Source organism: Phragmites australis, chromosome 19 (assembly GCF_958298935.1).
Source record: "Phragmites australis chromosome 19, lpPhrAust1.1, whole genome shotgun sequence".
NCBI classification, from domain to species: domain Eukaryota; kingdom Viridiplantae; phylum Streptophyta; class Magnoliopsida; order Poales; family Poaceae; genus Phragmites; species Phragmites australis.
The window spans coordinates 1,007,361-1,024,451 of record NC_084939.1 but is presented as its reverse complement, the minus strand read 5'-3'; the positions used below and the strand labels follow the sequence as shown (position 1 = coordinate 1,024,451).

General features: G+C 48.8%; 3 protein-coding genes across 5 annotated transcripts; all 3 read right to left on the bottom strand.

Annotated features, from left to right (window-relative positions):
• Nucleotides 1-15: 15 nt before the first annotated feature.
• Nucleotides 16-7,509, bottom strand: LOC133900372 (pentatricopeptide repeat-containing protein At1g09190-like). Of its 3 annotated transcripts, XM_062341483.1 has the most exons (6): nt 5,752-7,509; nt 2,234-2,369; nt 1,584-1,761; nt 1,361-1,494; nt 1,041-1,144; nt 16-352 (listed from the first exon to the last, which is right to left on the bottom strand). In XM_062341483.1, the coding sequence occupies exon 1, from the start codon at nt 7,433-7,435 to the stop codon at nt 5,870-5,872; it is 1,566 nt and encodes a 521-aa protein (XP_062197467.1). In that variant the 5' UTR covers nt 7,436-7,509; the 3' UTR covers nt 16-352; nt 1,041-1,144; nt 1,361-1,494; nt 1,584-1,761; nt 2,234-2,369; nt 5,752-5,869. The 3 variants fall into 3 exon arrangements, with proteins under 3 accessions (XP_062197467.1, XP_062197468.1, XP_062197466.1); XM_062341484.1 differs by lacking the exons at nt 16-352; nt 1,041-1,144 and having other exon boundaries at nt 1,192-1,494; XM_062341482.1 differs by lacking the exons at nt 16-352; nt 1,041-1,144; nt 1,361-1,494; nt 1,584-1,761; nt 2,234-2,369 and adding an exon at nt 2,601-3,128.
• A 148-nt stretch (nt 7,510-7,657) lies between these two features.
• Nucleotides 7,658-10,561, bottom strand: LOC133900375 (uncharacterized). The gene is made up of 3 exons (XM_062341486.1): nt 10,139-10,561; nt 8,902-9,121; nt 7,658-8,131 (listed from the first exon to the last, which is right to left on the bottom strand). The coding sequence occupies exons 1-3, from the start codon at nt 10,339-10,341 to the stop codon at nt 7,916-7,918; spliced, it is 639 nt and encodes a 212-aa protein (XP_062197470.1). The 5' UTR covers nt 10,342-10,561; the 3' UTR covers nt 7,658-7,915.
• A 581-nt stretch (nt 10,562-11,142) lies between these two features.
• On the bottom strand, nt 11,143-16,054 carry LOC133900371 (probable beta-D-xylosidase 2). The gene is made up of 3 exons (XM_062341481.1): nt 15,654-16,054; nt 12,149-13,484; nt 11,143-11,980 (listed from the first exon to the last, which is right to left on the bottom strand). The coding sequence occupies exons 1-3, from the start codon at nt 16,038-16,040 to the stop codon at nt 11,352-11,354; spliced, it is 2,352 nt and encodes a 783-aa protein (XP_062197465.1). The 5' UTR covers nt 16,041-16,054; the 3' UTR covers nt 11,143-11,351.
• Nucleotides 16,055-17,091: the final 1,037 nt, after the last annotated feature.

The following is a 17,091-nucleotide window of genomic DNA, read 5'->3' as shown; positions in this document are numbered from 1 at the left end:
CCAAGACCCAAAAAATTTCAACTTTAACCAATCCTTTTGCTGTTTCCACAATCTGAAACAGTGAAGCTTTACTACAATTTGGTGTTCCGGAACTGTCTAGCATGTTTGTTTTGCTTACTGCAAAATTCCTCTCTTCAGTTTCCCTTCGCTAAATTCTTCTTCCCTTAACAAGTTTGGAAGAAGTCGAAGTGATTCTTGCAGGTTTTACCAGTAGCTGGTGCTCAGCTACCGTACAATTTCTGTTTCAGCTTCATCAGTTCCTTCACGGTAAACCTGTCCCTTTCAGCTAAGCTCCCCTTCCACTCTCATCTCGAATGTTTTTCCAGTTAAAAAGCAGTTGTTTTTGGATCAACTGAAAAGAGATGTAAACAAGAGCAAGCTCAGGTATAAATAACCGTCAAGGATTCATCTGAAAAAGAACTCAATCCTGAGAAGAAACCAATGGAAAGATGATGAACTGCATGACACGTTTCGTGATGCTGTAAAGAGGTCTCGAAGGCCATTTTTACATCACAGTTGCAGGGATCATTAAAAGGAGGAAATGGAATGCCTTCTTCTCAAATCTTCCTCTCATGCTTTCGCTTAACAGTGGAGTAAAGTGTAAAGCCATCATCTTTCATTTCATTTTTTTGGTTGATTATATTATGTCAATAATAAACTGGAGGAGGGACCGGATGACAGGCTCAAGTACGCCACACGTGACGGATGACATGTCGTTTTACCTCTCTGCGCCTCGGGGCCAGTAATCATCTCGAGACAGAGGCACAGAGCCGCCGCGGTAAATTAATCTACTGTTTACTTTGTGGTGGTACGTTTACTTTTACCTACCCAAGGTAACCGAATAAACGGCCTTTCACCGTCCTGGCGCAACTTGTCCTGAACCGATGCACACTATTCCTTCAGCTAAAAGACTCGGAGGCAGGAGGCAAAGTGCACTAATCAACAAGGCAAACCAGGCAAAATAACACCATGAGCAAACTCCAAACGGAGGCATAATCTAGTGTACTTTAGCTTAATCACCCCAGTGAAAGATAAGTTACCTCTTTCCCTAAGCTGGAGCCTTGCAGCTTGGATGCTTGTCCTACAACTGCAAGTTCCTCAGCGCAGCATGCATGCGCGTGATGCGAAGGCAAGAAATCAGCACCTGTCAAACACAAGTTACAAAACACAACAATGATAGCTGATAGCTCTTTTTGCACCAACTGATTAATCGTATGGCGTTCATTTGCTGCGAGATAGATAGTTACTCACCGAAGGCTCAAATGATCTGATTAATTTTTCCACAGTTCCTTTTTTAATCCGTTCAGCTAAAAAGAGAGACGGTAAAAGAGAAAGTAGATTATCGAAACAGTGACCATACGGCTTTCCGATGGAGTTGACAGCTTGGTAAAGTCCACATCCACAACCACAGCTGCAGTGCAACGCAACTTCCATCCTGAACTGAACAGTCACCAGCACGCACTTTGCACGCAGCTGCTGCCGGCTCCTCCTTCCCTGTGCAAGGAAAGTATCAGTGGGAAAGATCACAAGAAGCTGGAACGAGTCGAACACTGAGACAGGCATGGATGTGGATGTGACAATACCTTCACCACAGTGCCACCGCACCCATGCGGCCATGCGTCTCGCTCCTTTCCAAAGCAAGGTGCCGTGTCGCCGTCCGTCGAGGCAGGCAGGGCACCGTGAACACAGGGGTGGGGGTGGTGCAGCAGGGGCAGGGTGAAAGGAAAGGCGCCATGCTGTCTTGCTGGGAGCAGCAGCATGCTGACAGAGAGTGGTAGGGACGGTTCAGTCAGTGCCGGATTGGAGGGTGGGGAGAAGTTTAAGAATGTTGTGCAGTGCAGTGGTTATGGCTGATGGGCACTTCGCTAGTCGACGTTGACACTCGACGTGACAGGGAATCGGCTGATTGGGAAAGTAGTTGTAATAGCTGTAGGAAATCATGGTTCAAAAAGAAAATAGCCCTAGAAAAACGCATGCAAATGTCTACTTATGAAACATTCAGGCATCGATCAGTATTTTGCAAGTCTTGGGGAATTAACTGAGCCATTCTAGTCAGTGTCTGGATCGTTGCATTACACCTAGTTGGGTACTGTTACTAACTTATGCCAGAAGCATGTCCAATTGTCCATAGCTTTTCAAAAGCTATGTTTTTGCGACTCTACCTATCTGAACTAACATGGTCAGTGACCTTAACAAAAATTTTAAGCTGGATAGACCAGTGACTTTCACTAACCGTGTGGACTTTTGAGTGTCTTTGACCGGATAATCAACTTCATTGCAGCTCCCCACCAGCTTTTCTCCCCATCATCTTCACCTGTCACACTGCCACGCACCATGGATATATTTGCAGCTGCATGCTTGGCACGAATCTGCAAAAGGATCCAACCCAAAGTGTCAATGCCTATCATTGCAATGACAAAAGAAATGAAAAAGATACAACTTTTCTCGTTCATATGGATAAACTTTGCAGAGAGAAAGGTTCGCTGACATCCAATAGCAAGAGCCCCCCGTCCACTGAGAGATCCAATAAGATCGCCAAGACACTATAGAAATTAGAAATACAATATGCTTTGGTAGAAATAAATTATAGCAGCGCCACATTCTTCATCAATAGACTCCTTTTGAAGCTCACAAATTATGTTCATTCAGAGCACTACTACATGATTGACCATATTTTTATCAAGCTAATGATTCTTTTGACAAATTAAGAAATCAGGTGGAGTAGACAGGGCACGAATGCAGGAGTGCAAATCTACTACTCTTGATGAATCCTGATCCTCTGTGGGTGCTGTTCAGTGTTCAAAGGCCATATCCCCGGGAGGCGATACTTGCTCCCCTGGACCAGGACCGCCGGCATTCGAGTAGAGGGTGCCAAGGTCAACGGCTGTCGCCCCCAGCTCCGGTACCGCCAGCGGCCGGCCGGCCTTGCACCGCGCAACCGCTGCACCGATCCCCAGGCTGGGGAGCTGTGGCAACAGGAGGTGCCATAGAGCTGCTGGGAGTAAAGAAATAGCAGCAGCGAGTTGATGTGCCTCCCACGTGGGCAGTAGATAAAACAAAGGATGGATGCACACAAAAAGAAAGAAATGGCGGTGCCTTCGATCTCCTTGCTGCACACTCGTGGGGACCTGCGAATGCATCAAAATGAGAGCAGATTAGAGAGAATCCAAAGGTGGGTTGCATGTGGGTGTAATCCTGCTGCAAACAAGAGTATCTTCTTGCACTAGCTGAGCAAACCTGGCACCAACTGGGAGGGAATTATGTAGTGGGCCATTGTAATTAGCCTGTGCAAAAACTCAAGATGCCTTTTAGTCTCTCAGCTGATACTCTAATTATACATATGTAAACCGAGTTTTTGGATAACGGTTGTCTTGGCTATTCTATTGTTTCTTGCTGTGAGAAACTTAACAAAACAACTCAGAATATTCTGAAATATGTGAAACAATACAGACCAGTGCTTTTCTTTTTCCAGATTTCCAGAAATGAGAGATCAGTGTCGTTACTGTTAGTAGCAATTCCCCACAGATCCTTAAGTTGCTTGCTTTAATCTGGATAAACCAATAGATCTAAGTGGAACATCTGAACCTGAAGGGCACATGGTTTTAAGACACTTCTACATATGGCTTCTAAAGACATAGATCCACATGTCAGCAGCACCGATGCATAGATATGAACAACTCAATCATAAGAGGTTTAGGTTTGGAAACACAATGCATAAACATGCGCAAATGAATGTGAAGGAGCTTCGATGGAACGACAAGCACCAGAAATTGCTGCTTTTCACTTTTTTGCCTCTTCCACCCATTTTTGCGGTTTTTAAGTTCAGAGTGGGGTGACAAATTACTAGGAGCGGAGAAAAGAGAAGACAGGACAAGGATCACAAGGCCCAATACCGGAAATTTCCCATGCTTCTAGGCAGCATCTTTCGATTTGTTCCCTTTTCGTTGGGAACTTTAAATTTATATCATTTCGAGTTGTCCATGTTAGGGAGCCCACAAAAGGAAAATGCCAAGGTTTGTGCTGGGCCCAACATGTGTTTGGGCCACTGTGTGAATATTCGTTTCTTAGTGTTTGCCATTCTGTAGGTGTTACAGCCACAGGTGCAGCGTCAGATTTCCTTCTGTCTGCTGACAAGAAAATAATACATCCTCTGGTTAGTTACTTTCACGGCCCCATTTTGTGCCCCCTAGTAATCATGATAGACTGACAGTCTGTTGTCTGCACAGACAACACAAACTGGAAATTCAGAACTCAGAATTCCATGCACAGCAATTTTCACAAGTCTGCCTTTTACAAATCATAACCTATTTTTTTTAAAAGATACATCATTCTTTTAAATTCTATTAACATGGTCAGGAAAATTACTGATCAGGGAAGCAATAGTTAAGATACTAGTTAAGCATAATGTCAATGAAGTGTGTTTCAACATGTTTATTTTTCCTGTTCAGGATAGATGAAACCAGATAGAGTAAGAGAACTGCACATGTATATTGAAGCATTTTTAACTAAACTTGACTTAAGATGCTTTGTTACAAGAAAGATACGATACAAATGAAAAGTTGTGTTACATGTTTTGAAACAAAGAAAAGTCGATGAAGGGAAGCAAGGCACATGTTTACTAATCGACGGAGGGTAAAGAGTCCACCTGAATTTAAATTAGGCAAGCGAGCTGAACCGAGAATTGGTTTACATCAGGACAAGCACAAATCCTATATTTTTGCGGAGAAGGGAGAGAGCAAGGCACACGTTTAAGATGGCAGGAAACTAGAAAGCTACAGAGCCAGACAATTACGAGCATATGCCGAGCTCCAGCTAACATGTGATGACTGGTAAGGGAAAAGGGGAGATTAGCTTGTTTGTGCTTCGGTTAAGCACAAGAGATTTGAAGATAGTTTAATCCATCCTATTATATACATTGCCGATATATGGCTAGTACGGTTAATGTGTATGGCCGACTTGGGAAAACTCATGAATAATTAAACTTACTTAAAAGTACACAATATTTAATCTGAATTGGTCAATGTGTAACATTGAATTATTAGCTTTGCAACTGATGCTCTCAAATTGAAATTAAACTTGAAGTTTCGGAAAAGGCAATAATTTTCCTATATGTCAACATTTGACATATAACATATGCAATGCCAACCAACAAATGCACGTACTTAGTTATTTGGAATGTGCTCCTCGTGGTCCATTACAGAATGATGGAGTTGCAAATATCCAAAGAGCACAGCACAGACTCTTCTATCCAGCTTTGCATTCGAAGTTTGTCAGGTAATTCACTCTTTATCATATTTCACACAAGCTACCAGCATGATCACTAGCAACCAATAGTGCAAAACATCTTTCAAAGAAAACCTTTGTCACCATACAATCACTTGGCAAAACATCTTGCAGCACCTTGATCGCTGCTTACTAAATATATACATTTCAAACTCAAGCGCAAAATGATTTAGAACTCTAGAGATGCCCTTCTTGTCAGTAATTGTGTAATGCTGTGAGATCTCCATAGACCCATAAAAATTTAAATATATTGATAATAGAAAAGGCTGAATGGTGACATCTTGCTATCACAACTATAATATCTATTGAGGTATTTAGTGCCTCTTTTGCCCCCAAAATAACCATGAAGGTATATACAGTATTGGGTATGTAAGTCTGTTGTGAAAGAATATTGAACAAAGCTATCACCTATTCAGCACACCATTCTACAACAAATCGAAGAAACATAGACAAAGATAACTGCAGTACCTGCAAATACTAGTATGCATCTCTTGATAAGATTGGTTGACACATGGAGCTTTTCCTTTACAGGCCCTCTCTGCAGTTAACCTTCCAAGCTAAAAGTTTATTTCCACAGAGTTGGCTGTTAGCATGCATTTGTCAGCTGAAACCCGTCTTCTTCGATTAAGCTCTGACCTGGAGCCTTATTCACACTCATCCTCCTCATCACTCTCCTCACCTCCCCTGCCTCCTCCCACCGTCCTGTTTCCGCATAAAGATTGGACAACAGCACATAGTTCCCCGAGTTCCATGGTTCAAGATTGATAAGCTCTTTCAGAGCCACCTCAGCAATGCCGAGCCCAGCATGGGCACGGCATGCGCTTAGAAGTGCTCCCCATATCGCAGCATTAGGCTTCATTGGCATCCCTTGAATCAGTGCATGTGCCTCCTCAAGAAGGCCAGACCTTCCAAGTAAATCCACCATACACCCGTAATGCTCAATTGCTGGCTCAACTCCATGCTCCGACTGCATGCTCTGGAAGATTTCCCGCCCGACATCCACCGCCCCAGAATGCGCACAGCACCCAAGCACCCCCAAGAATGTCACTGCGTTAGGCTCCATTCCATGATTCCGCATCTCCTTGAACACCTCAATCCCATCAACCCCATGTCCATTCAACGAAAACCCTGCAATCATGGTGTTCCAGCTCACCACACTCCGCTGTAGCATCCCCTTAAACACCTCCATTGCGCTACCAACATCACCACATTTGCAGTACATATCCACCACAGCATTAGCAACATTAACCGTCCTGTCCAGCAAACCAGTCTTTCGTGCATACTCATGCGCCCACCTCCCTAACCCAACACTCCCTGTCCTCCCGCAAGCCGGTAGCACAGCCGCCAGGGTCCCATCATCAGGCGCCACCTCCCCCTCCCCGACCATCCTCTCGAAACACCACACCGCCATGTCATCCCGCCCGCACCGCGCGCACCCCGCGATCATTAGGTTCCAAGAAACCACACTCCTCCTGGAGCGCTTGTACCGCTGCATTTCGTCGAACAGGTGGCGCGCGGCGCGTATATCCTTGGCCTTGAGGTAGGTCGTGATGAGAGTGTTGTAGGCAACGGTGCACCTGTTTTTCTGCGGCATTTCGTCGAACAAGACGCGGACCTGCGGCAACGGGTAGGGCTTGAGGAGCGCGAGGGAGATGGCGTGGTGGGAGAGGAAGCCGAGGCGGAGGAGGAGGGAATGGAGCGCGGAGAGGAGGGGCAAGGAGGAGACGGAGCCGAGGAGGGGGAGTAAGGAGAGGCGATCGGGCGCGTGGAGGCGGCGGAGGGAGGAGAGGAGACGGAAGGCGAGTCCCGGCGAGGAGGAGGCGGAGAGGGCCTTGACGGCGGCGTTGAGGAGCGAGAGCGGGGGCGGAGGATCGGGAGGGACGAGGCGGAGAAGGGGCAGCGCGGGGGTCGGCGGGGAGGAGAGGAGGAGGAGGGCCGCGAGGAAGTGGTGGTGCGGGGACGGCGGTGAGGAGGGGAGCGCGTGGCGGACGGCGATGGCGAGGAGCTCGAGCGGGCGGCGGCGCGCGGTGGGGCAGTGGTGGAGGAGGTGCAGTAGGCGGCGCTCCGCCGTGCGGGGGTGCCACCCGTCTGGGGTGGTGATGGCGGAGGCAAAGGACGGCGAGGACGAGGGCTCCCCGGCGGAGGGCGCCATCGGCGTCGGCGTTTGAGACGTTGCGCAACGAGTGGTATGAAATGGGCTGTGGGCCCAGTGAACGGTGGGCCATAAACAGTACAACGCAGCCGCTTACATGTGGGCCCACCGGGGACGCCACCTCTGTCATCGGGACCCGGATGTCAGTCACCCCTGCCGTTTCTGTTCTCCCTCTGTTCTGCACATCCACACGCCATTTTGTTTAGGCCTTAACATACAATCAAAGTGTAACGAAATTTTCCAAAAACACTTTGTTGAACTGCGTGCATCCTGTACATTATTCCAAATCATGATACTGCATCTTATCCCAAAGTTGTCGCAACGACCAAGAACTTCTACTCGTCTCTAGAGAGAGAGAGAGAGAGAGAGAGAGAGAGAGAGAGAGAGAGAGAGAGAGAGAGAGAGAGAAGCTTAAGCTATGTTCAGAGTTGTGAGCTAGGCAGCTAACAAGAGCAAGGTTCAGAGCATGGTGAAGCCTCCTCAGAGGTGGAGGCTGCTGGCGAGGTACCAGGAGTGCATGGCCAGGCTGCCGAAGGCCATGATGTTGGCCAGCGACGACAGCCCGTGGATCATCCCGAACTTCCTGTTCATCGCCGCCAGGGCGGAGCTCGTCTTGGCCACCTCCTCGTTCTTGGAAGACCCAACCTCGCTGCCGATGCCCAGGTCCTTCTCCAGCTTGTGCCTCTTCATCATCATCTGCACGACGACGAAAACGGCCGGCTCCATCAGCACTAAGGAGCGAAAACGGACAGTAAAAAGGTTATCATGTTCAGCCAACGAACTGGTAGTCCTTTTCATAAGTTCAGCGAAGAACCTATCCTATTCAAATGACTGATTGACTGAATCAGAATATAATTGTCAACTTTGCAATGCCACTATATTGCAGGCTCAGAACAATCAGAACAGAAGCAATTCTAGATGATCAGAACGTTCACAAACGCACACAGTCAGGCATATTTCATTGTTTCATCAAACACCAGATTGCCTGCCTGCTCACAAAATTTATCCACAATCATGCTTCTAATAAAAGTATATTTTCATCCCACAAGGCTAAATTGCTAACCTTCTTGAAAACCAAACAAAAAGAGGGCCTGGCAGTTACACATGCTTGTTAGTTTCATGGATCAAATGATGTTAACCCTAGAAAAATACCACAGGTAACAAGAAGTCATTATAGTTTTGCGACTCCCGCTAGGATTCTTAAAAAAACTGCAAACATGACATCTTTGACAATTTAAAGACTACATTAACGTAACATGCTTAATGTTGACAATTTAAAGACTACATTAATCTAAACTATCATCAGTCTAATTCTTCTCAAACTACAAAAGAGATATATAATCCTGATATTGTCATGTACCCAAACTATAATACCGTGGTCTGCCATGTAATTATGCAACTAGCATCAGGTCAAGGTAGACGAGAGATGCATCATAAACTGAAAAAGCATGAAAAAAGTATCTCACCTCGATGGTCATGGGCGTGAAGACCAGAAGGTTGGACAGGTTACAACCAAGGGCGGCGATAAGGAATCCAAGCTGGTAACACTCGATGGTTGATGATGTCTTCCAGGGGTGGAGGTATGCGAATGCTGCCACAGATATAGCTGAACACACTGACATCAACATGAAGTACGCCGGGAACATCTTTCCCTGCAGACTCCCGAACTGGTGCCTCGGCAAATACCTTCAGAATTCAAAAGATTTCACCAAAACATTGTCAAGCTTCACACTATGTTCTGATAATGGAATAATCGACCCGCAGAGTGGCACATGGCGCTATTGCAGGAACAATAGATGCCAGGCTTTACTTTGCTGGTGGACTTCTCTGTTCTCCCTATAACAGGGTCATATGTAGTTATGTACACTGTGTAAAAATAAAATTGAAGGTATACTTGAACACTTGAGCAAAACACATTGACTAAAAGAGTGCGCCAAATGTATTACTCCGAAATACGTAACCAATGCAATAAATGAACAACCCCACTTGCTTGCAAATTGCAGCAGTGGCACCAAAACTTTCAGAATGTTTCATGAGAAAATGGTGACCTAAGTCATACAATATCCACAGGCTTACCGCTTATATCTCATGTTTCTTGAGAAATCTAGCGCCTAAGAGCTCTCTAGATTCGGAATAAAGAATACTCCTGCGATTCCGATTCATAATTTGTGTGTTCCTTCCCAGCAGATCCTGAAGATGAAATATTTACTAAAGTGATTTTCCAGGACTAATATTTACCAAGTAGTAAGATGTTGAAGCGAAGGTAGAATATCCGGTGAATATTTAGGGCCCATGCAATTAAAATTCATATATAATTCTAAGGACAAATTTGTGCTGCTTCTCACAAACATGATTGCAAATTCAGCATGGTGAAGACCTACGAATTTTCCTCAAAAATCTTCCCAGATTTGGATCGCGACTATTAATCGTGATCCTAACATTTGCAAAGAAACCCCTGAATTGGATCGCGACTATTAATAGCGATACAAATATTTGCATATAAGCCCCTCGTTCGGTCCCGACGCTCGGCGGCGGAAGACTGAAGCAGAGAAGAGCCTGGCGCATGCCGGCGGCGGGTTCACGGTGGCGGCAGGTGGACGGCTCGGCGCCGGCGGGATGCTTCGCTTCCTCCTCAGATGAAGCTAGCAACTAAGCAACCCCAAGTTTCAGCGAATTGACGGGACGAATTAAGCGGTGGTTTACTTGAACATGACGATGCCGCCGATGAAGGTGACCCAGAGCCCGGCGCCCCAGGCGGTGGCGAAGGAGAGGATGTGGGCCAGCCTCGCCGCCACCCTGACGCCGGAACCGGACCGGCCTTCGCCGCCGAGGAGCGCGTCAGGCGCGAAGAGGACGCCTGCGGCGAGGAACGACACCGCTGTAAGGAACCGCGCCGCCCACCCCATCGCGCCTTGCCCCCGCACAGCACAGCTTCGAGACCTCGAGCTAGCTCAGGGTGGCTGCGGCCGTCCTGGCGGTTGTGGAGAGCGGGGAGAAGGAGGAAGACGGCGGAGGAATTGCGTGCGGGTTCGAATACGAATTAGGCAAAGCAGCAATTTGAAGCGAAGACTTCAAGGAGGAAGGAAGATGGCACTTCAGTTGACGTTTTCTTTTACGCGCCAAAAAAAGAAGACATGCTCCTTTTTCAATACGTTTTCCTCTGTCTCCTTTTTTAAATAGAAATTTTGACATCTGATCTCCTTCCAGATCCAATCAGTTGAACGAACGGTGAAACCAGGCAGAAATTTGCTCGAGTGATTAAGGCCCAAAACCATGGGCTCGAAGCTAAGTATATTCAGACTTCATCAAAGTCTGCCTTGGGAGCGCAAGATTTCTGAACCAAATCAGTGGGCCAAGACAAAGGAAATGCTCATGGTTTTGGACCAGACAGAAGAAACCAATCTTCAGGGACGCATACCAAACAACTAATCCGTGGACATTTTTTCAGACGGTAGGAAGTCTGAAAGTAGCAGAGAAGCTGTTGTCATTTTTTTCAGACTCGAGCTCAGATTAGAACATGAGGCCAGATGCATTTTTAGCTGCTCATCGAACCTAAGGCAGTTGCTAGAGACGTATAACTGACTTGTACTCTTGTTTATACGAAAAATGAGAGTTGCTGGTCTCACAAGCTCTTACTGACAGTCTAACATCACACAACAATACTCAGCTTCGAGTGCATACATCCTGAGGGTCGAAGACATTGGCAGTGAGGAAGAAACAACCATTATTTTTGTATTTCTTCCAGTTTAATCGTTGTCATGTACTTCAGCCATTTCAGTAATCTGGTGCCTTTCTAATTTGATAGATTTCCATCTCTACCTTCGCAGGGACAGAAGCACGGTGGCAATCGTGAATCAATACCCCCAAATGACACAATTATTTGAGAAATGCCTTTGCATCCTACGCTTCACTGCTTCTATACCCCGAGCTGCTCGACGCCGAGCGTGACCGAGTGGGTCAGCTCGCCGATCATCAGGCTGTGCTCGCCGACGGGGATCCTCCGGACGCCGTTACGGTCGGCCACGCTGAGCCCGTCGCAGACGTCGATGCCCATCTCGACGCGGGCCACGCCGCCGGCTGGCACGTGCACCTTCTCGAACGCCACCAGCTGCCGCACGGGCGCGCCGGTGGCTCCGCCGGCTTGTGGGGCCGCGTGGTACACGAGAACGGTGTGCGCGCCGTCGCGGTCGCCGACGTTCTTCACGTCGACGTGGACGGGGATGGTGAGCCCGTCGCAACGCGCGTGCGACACGCGCACGGCGCGGCCAGGGTGCGTCGCGTTGAGGAGGGAGGCGGCGCCGGAGGAAGCGGCGGCGTGGTGGCCACCGGACAGCTGCAAGGTTAGCTGCGCCGGTGCGTGCGCGAGCGTGTGGGTGAACTGTGTGTAGCTCAGGCCGTGCCCGAACGGGTGGATCGTCGGGCCGGTGTAGAACCTGTACGTCCGGCCGGGGTACCCCCGCGCCGGATTGGCGCGCATCGCCATGTTCGTCATGGGCACCTTCTGCAGATAATCTTGAGGGTACCATGTCACCGGTAGCTTCCCACCTGCAGCAATTCCAATACAAAATTCAATTCAAATTAGATTCTGTTCTTGTGTAAAATTCTTATCTTTAGAAATTTTGATTCCAAACAAATGTTCTTGACGACTAAAAATTCAAAAAAATCATTTATTCATTCTCTCTGACTGAGCTGATGGACTCGTTGAGGATGTACCTGGGTTATGCTGGCCGAAGATCACGTCTGCGATGGCCTGCCCGCCGGCCTGGCCCGGGTACCCAGCCCACAGGATTCCAGCGATCCGCTGGTCATTTTGCGCGAATGCAATGTCGATCGGCCCGCCGGACATGAGCACCAGGATCACCAGCCCCTTGGATGCCTTGGCCACAGCGGAGATGAGCTCCGCTTGCCGGCCTGGAAGCAGAAGGCTCGTTCGATCCAGGCCCTCGGCCTCGACCTTCTGATCGAGGCCGGCGACGACAATGGTGGCGTCCGCACGGCTGGCCGCGTCGACGGCGGCGGCTATCGGCTGGTTTCCCTGGCACGCCATGTCCGTGCAGCCCGCCTGGTGCACGGTCTGCACGTACCTGCCGATGCCCTGCAGCGGCGTGGTGTACCTGCACGCCTTACCCGCGTAGTTCCCGATCATGGCGACGGTGGCCTCAGCGTGCGGGCCGACGACGGCGACGGTGCGGTGCGCCGCCGGAGACAGCGGCAGGATTGCCTTATGCTTGCCCCTGTAGTTCTTGAGGAGCACGACGGTCTGGCGCGCCGCCTCGAGCGCCAGGTCCTGGTGCGCCGGCGTGCACACGTCGCGCGGACCGAGGTGCCCGAACGGCTGCGCCGCCGGGTCGCCGTCGAACATCCCGAGCCTCATCTGCACGGTGACCGTGTTGGTTAAGGCCGCGTCGATGTTGGCGTCGGAGACCTTCCCCTGCGCCACCGCGGCCTCCGTGTACTGCGCCAGGAACGGCCCGCAGTCGAGGTCGAGCCCCGCCCGGAGCGTGGCGGCAACGGCGTCCTCCGTCGTGCGCGTGTAGTGCTGGTCCCGGTAGAACACGTCGACGGAGTCGCAGTCGGAGACGATGTAGCCCTCGAGCCCCCAGCTCCCCCTGATCGTCCCCTTCAGGAACCCCTCGTCGGCGCACGTCGGCACGCCGTTGACCTGATTGTACGAGCACATGACGCTGGCGGCGCGCCCCTCGGCGACGCAGGCCCGGAACGGCACGTTGAAGGTGTCCTTGAGGTCCTGCGGCGACACGACGGCGTTGAAGTGGAACCGGTCGGTCCCGCCCCAGCTGTCGAGGTCGTACGCCGTGAAGTGCTTGCAGCAGGCGGCGAGCTTGAGCCGGGCGCGGCCGCGGCCGCCGTAGGGCTGCTGCAGGCCGCGCACGTAGGCCGCGGCGTAGCGCGCGGCCACGGCGGGGTCCTCGCCGGGGGTCTCCTGGCCCCGGCCCCACCGCGGGTCCCGGAAGATGTTCACGTTGGGGCTCCAGAACGTGAGCCCCGCCTGGCCGCCGTTGTACATCGCGCGGGCCTCGTCCGACACCGCCTGCACGACACGCACCGTATTGTCACCACGTATTCCTATTCGCACCGTATAACACCAACGAAATACCTGTATTCGGGAATATATACATCGCTATTTCTTCCATGCATGTTCTTGTATTGCTACAACTCGTAAGATAGTTTTGACAACAATACCAACATTGCAAAATTCACACGAATTTCAAATGAAATAAGATTCGTAGCACACGGTTCAAATTCCGTAGAAAACGCGTACCTGCGAGAGTGGTTGCAACTGGAATAGTACTTTGACAATAGCATTCCACTGGAGAACAGAACTAGTGCAGCAAGAACATCTAGCAAGAACACTGTTCCTATGTTTGCAGGTAAATAATTTCTGCACTTCACCCTGGACGTTTGTTCCATCGCTGCTACTGTAGTAGCAGTAGCTTTCACTTTTCAGATTGTCATGGCTTTTTCCTACCTGTCTTTTTCGTGATCTTTTTGTAGGCTGAATAAGGGATCAGGATAGGCTTAAAATGTTGCTAGATTTTGCTTGCACATGGCTGCAGGGGCGGAGCCAGGCCCGTGCTGGGGTGCTGCAGCACGGGTCCAACTCAATTCGGCTCAGGTAAATTCAGTAGTATTTGGATCAAAACACTAGAATTTAGAACAAATCTAATTAGCCCAGCACCTGTCCACAGGCTCAGCACCCGGTGGCAGGCCTTTCTGGCTCCGCCCCTGCATGGCTGCACCTTGTACCATTGGCCAACCAAGAACTCCTCCTTGTAGGTTACTACTACGGGATTGTTTGTCAAAGCTTTAAGTATGTTCTTAGTAGAATTAGCTAAAGCTCTGTTAAATAATATTTTATAGTTTGTAAGTGATTTCGTGTGAGTGATTAGAAATAAATTAGATATTAGAAGTAAAAAATTAGTTTTCTCTGATTCACTTTCTTCGTAGAATCATTTTCTCCGTAAAACTTATCTAGAAAATCACTTTCTCTAAAAAATTTAATCAGAGAATTTATGATCAAGAAACTCTATCAAACATGACCTACTACTTACACTAGAAAATGGAATTCCACCACCAATCTCAACCTACCATCTCACCCCATTCTGAACTTGGACACTAGCAATTTGATTAGATAGAATCAATTTGGGGTCTTGATGAGAATTTTTTAGCACCGGATCTCTAATCCGAGATCTACTTTGGAGGCTAATTTGGGGGAGTGCGAGACAGGGTCTTGATGAGAAATGTTATAAATCTAAATTCCGTGCAGCAATTTGACTCCCTTCCGAAGAATAATCTTTGTTGTACAGTGTTTGCAGCGGTAGGCAACGCTGGTTAAACTAGCATATCATTCCCCTTTTTCCGTAGACATGAATAATGTACTCCCTCGTACATGACACCACGAGGTTATCGATCTGTTTTGATATTACAGAACGGTGAACATCATTTGTTGGCCGCCAGTAGTCTAACCATGCACTGCAATTTGTACAAAGACGACGGCATCAACAGGTAACAAGTGGAGCTGTCGACAAAACCTTGCGTGTCAAGATTTTAAGAATGGTTTCTCTCGCAACATCCGCCTCCGATTTGGAGGTAGTGTTCTTCCCGCTGAAGGACCTGATCATACCTGTCAACCTACTCAGTAGGTCTTTAAGATACGTGCTCCAAGTGACTGAGAATTTTGCTCGGTTAGTAAAGGGCGATGCTGAGCACTAAACTTATCCGAATTCGAACCAGATGCTAAACCTACTTTGTTTTTAAGTAAACGCCAAAGCTCTAAGCATTATTTTAAAAAAAAAATACCTGTGGCACTATCAAAAAGAAAAACAACTCTACTTGAAAACGACCAAAAGGAAAAGGAAAAGATTAATAACAAAGGAAAGACCAGCCGCACTCCTTAGTCTCTGGACATCACCCGTATCTGGACCGTTAGATTTTCATCCAACGGTTGGCTGGTACTATCAGACACCTTTGTCTGCAGTTACACTACTCGAACTGCACTGGAACAGCTTAGAGCCCGCGACAAACAAGGACACCAACGCCAGGGCGCGCACAGACACGCGACATCACATGCACGCAGAACCAGAGCAACGACAAAACGCAAAGGTAGCACGCGCGCGCTGCGACGGCGGCGGCAATGGCAACGCCAAGTCGCCAATGCCGCCGGCGCCGGCGCGCGGTATGTCGGTACGTACGTACGTACCCGTCCGATGAGCTCCCAGAGCGTGGCGTTGAACGAAGCCGCGGTGCCGATGACCTGCGGGAACGCGGTGGCGCCCGGGAACGCGCCGCCGAACCGCACCCCCGGGCCGGTGTCCGACACGCCGTGCAGCGCCTCGGACCACCACTCGTAACCCGCCACGCCGAGCCGGGGCACCCCCGCCGCGTTGTTCACCAGCAGCCGCACCTTCTCGGCGCGGGTCAGCCGGGACACGAAGTCCCGCGCCCGTGCCTGCAGCGGCAGCGTCTGCCGGCAGAACGGGAGCGACGTCGCCGGCCCGCCCGGCCCGCACGCGAACGGCAGGCGCGCCAACGCCGCCGCCGCCGACCCGGCGAGCAGGACGGCGAGGAGGAGCAGGAGGCCGCGCATGGCTGGCTGGCTAACTTCTTGGAAGCGAACGTGTTTGTGGAAATGGAGCGGGGGCAGGCAGAGTAGTTATATAAAGAAGCGCTCTGCAACTTGCAACCACCGCAGGAGAGGAAAATGGTTATGCAAAGAAAATAGTATCTTTTTTTCTCATTTCTGGAAAAGACAACTGCTCAAGACTTCAGAAATTATCATTTCATTTCATTTCGATTAATGCGTATTTTAAAAGATAAATGATGTGCTTAGGAGACTGCAAATATGCAACTGTTGTTTGACAGTTTTCTCTTGTGCAGTGAGGGTGTTTTTTTTTTGTGGGTAAATATGGTACAGCAAGTTGTTGGGTGTTGATTCTGGTGATCTCATCAGCAATTCAAGTGCTGCAAAAGGCAGGCAAACTGGTAATTAAATTTCGGTGAAGGGCAAGGCACAACATAAATAACTTATGCTGTCCTTTGAATTCGCAAGGATAATAAGTACCGGGTAACCAATGAACATGAAGATTAGCTAGAGTACAACATATAATTTTCTATCCCTAAAAAAACATATAATTTTCTAGTTTAGAATTCATGCTCCTAGGTGATTACCATGGAGGCTAAGATGAGGATTGTTGCAGAGTGGCATGCTACTCGGTGAAGAAAGCGCCCTAGCACGCTACTCGTTTTGGTCGTATATGGGCGACATGTGGGTTCCAAATATCTTTATATTGCATCCTATGAACTCTTTCATTTTTGTTTTCCTCCTTTTAATATAAAACCGGCAGAGCTCCTGCCCGTCCGTTCGAAAAACAAAAGAAGATTGTTGCAAAGTATCTTCTGTTGTGAGGGAAAATGTTATACGAATGTTTGTGGTCTTCTGCTACTATGGAACTAGAGGACCTTTCCCACATGGAGATCGAGCACCTTGTCTCCTTTCTTTCGAAATCTCTCTTAATTTACCATTTGCTGATGTTAACTATAACTTTTTCTATGAAGTTTATGCAAAACTGATCCGGAAAAAAGAATATAGAAAAGCGTTCATTAAAAAAACTGAAAATTCCTACGTTCCAAACAAGCCT

Bases quoted from the DNA above. Each gene is read 5' to 3' on its own strand.
- LOC133900372 (XM_062341483.1), bottom strand. From the start codon at position 7,435: ATGGCGCCCTCCGCCGGGGAGCCCTCGTCCTCGCCGTCCTTTGCCTCC.
- LOC133900375 (XM_062341486.1), bottom strand. From the start codon at position 10,341: ATGGGGTGGGCGGCGCGGTTCCTTACAGCGGTGTCGTTCCTCGCCGCA. The intron at 9,122-10,138 runs GTAAACCACCGC...TGAATTCTGAAG, and splicing joins GGCGGCATCGTCATGTTCAA to GTATTTGCCGAGGCACCAGT. The intron at 8,132-8,901 runs GTGAGATACTTT...GTCGTCGTGCAG, and splicing joins TCACGCCCATGACCATCGAG to ATGATGATGAAGAGGCACAA.
- LOC133900371 (XM_062341481.1), bottom strand. From the start codon at position 16,040: ATGCGCGGCCTCCTGCTCCTCCTCGCCGTCCTGCTCGCCGGGTCGGCG. The intron at 13,485-15,653 runs GTACGTACGTAC...CGTGTCGTGCAG, and splicing joins TCTGGGAGCTCATCGGACGG to GCGGTGTCGGACGAGGCCCG. The intron at 11,981-12,148 runs GTACATCCTCAA...GAATTGCTGCAG, and splicing joins CTTCGGCCAGCATAACCCAG to GTGGGAAGCTACCGGTGACA.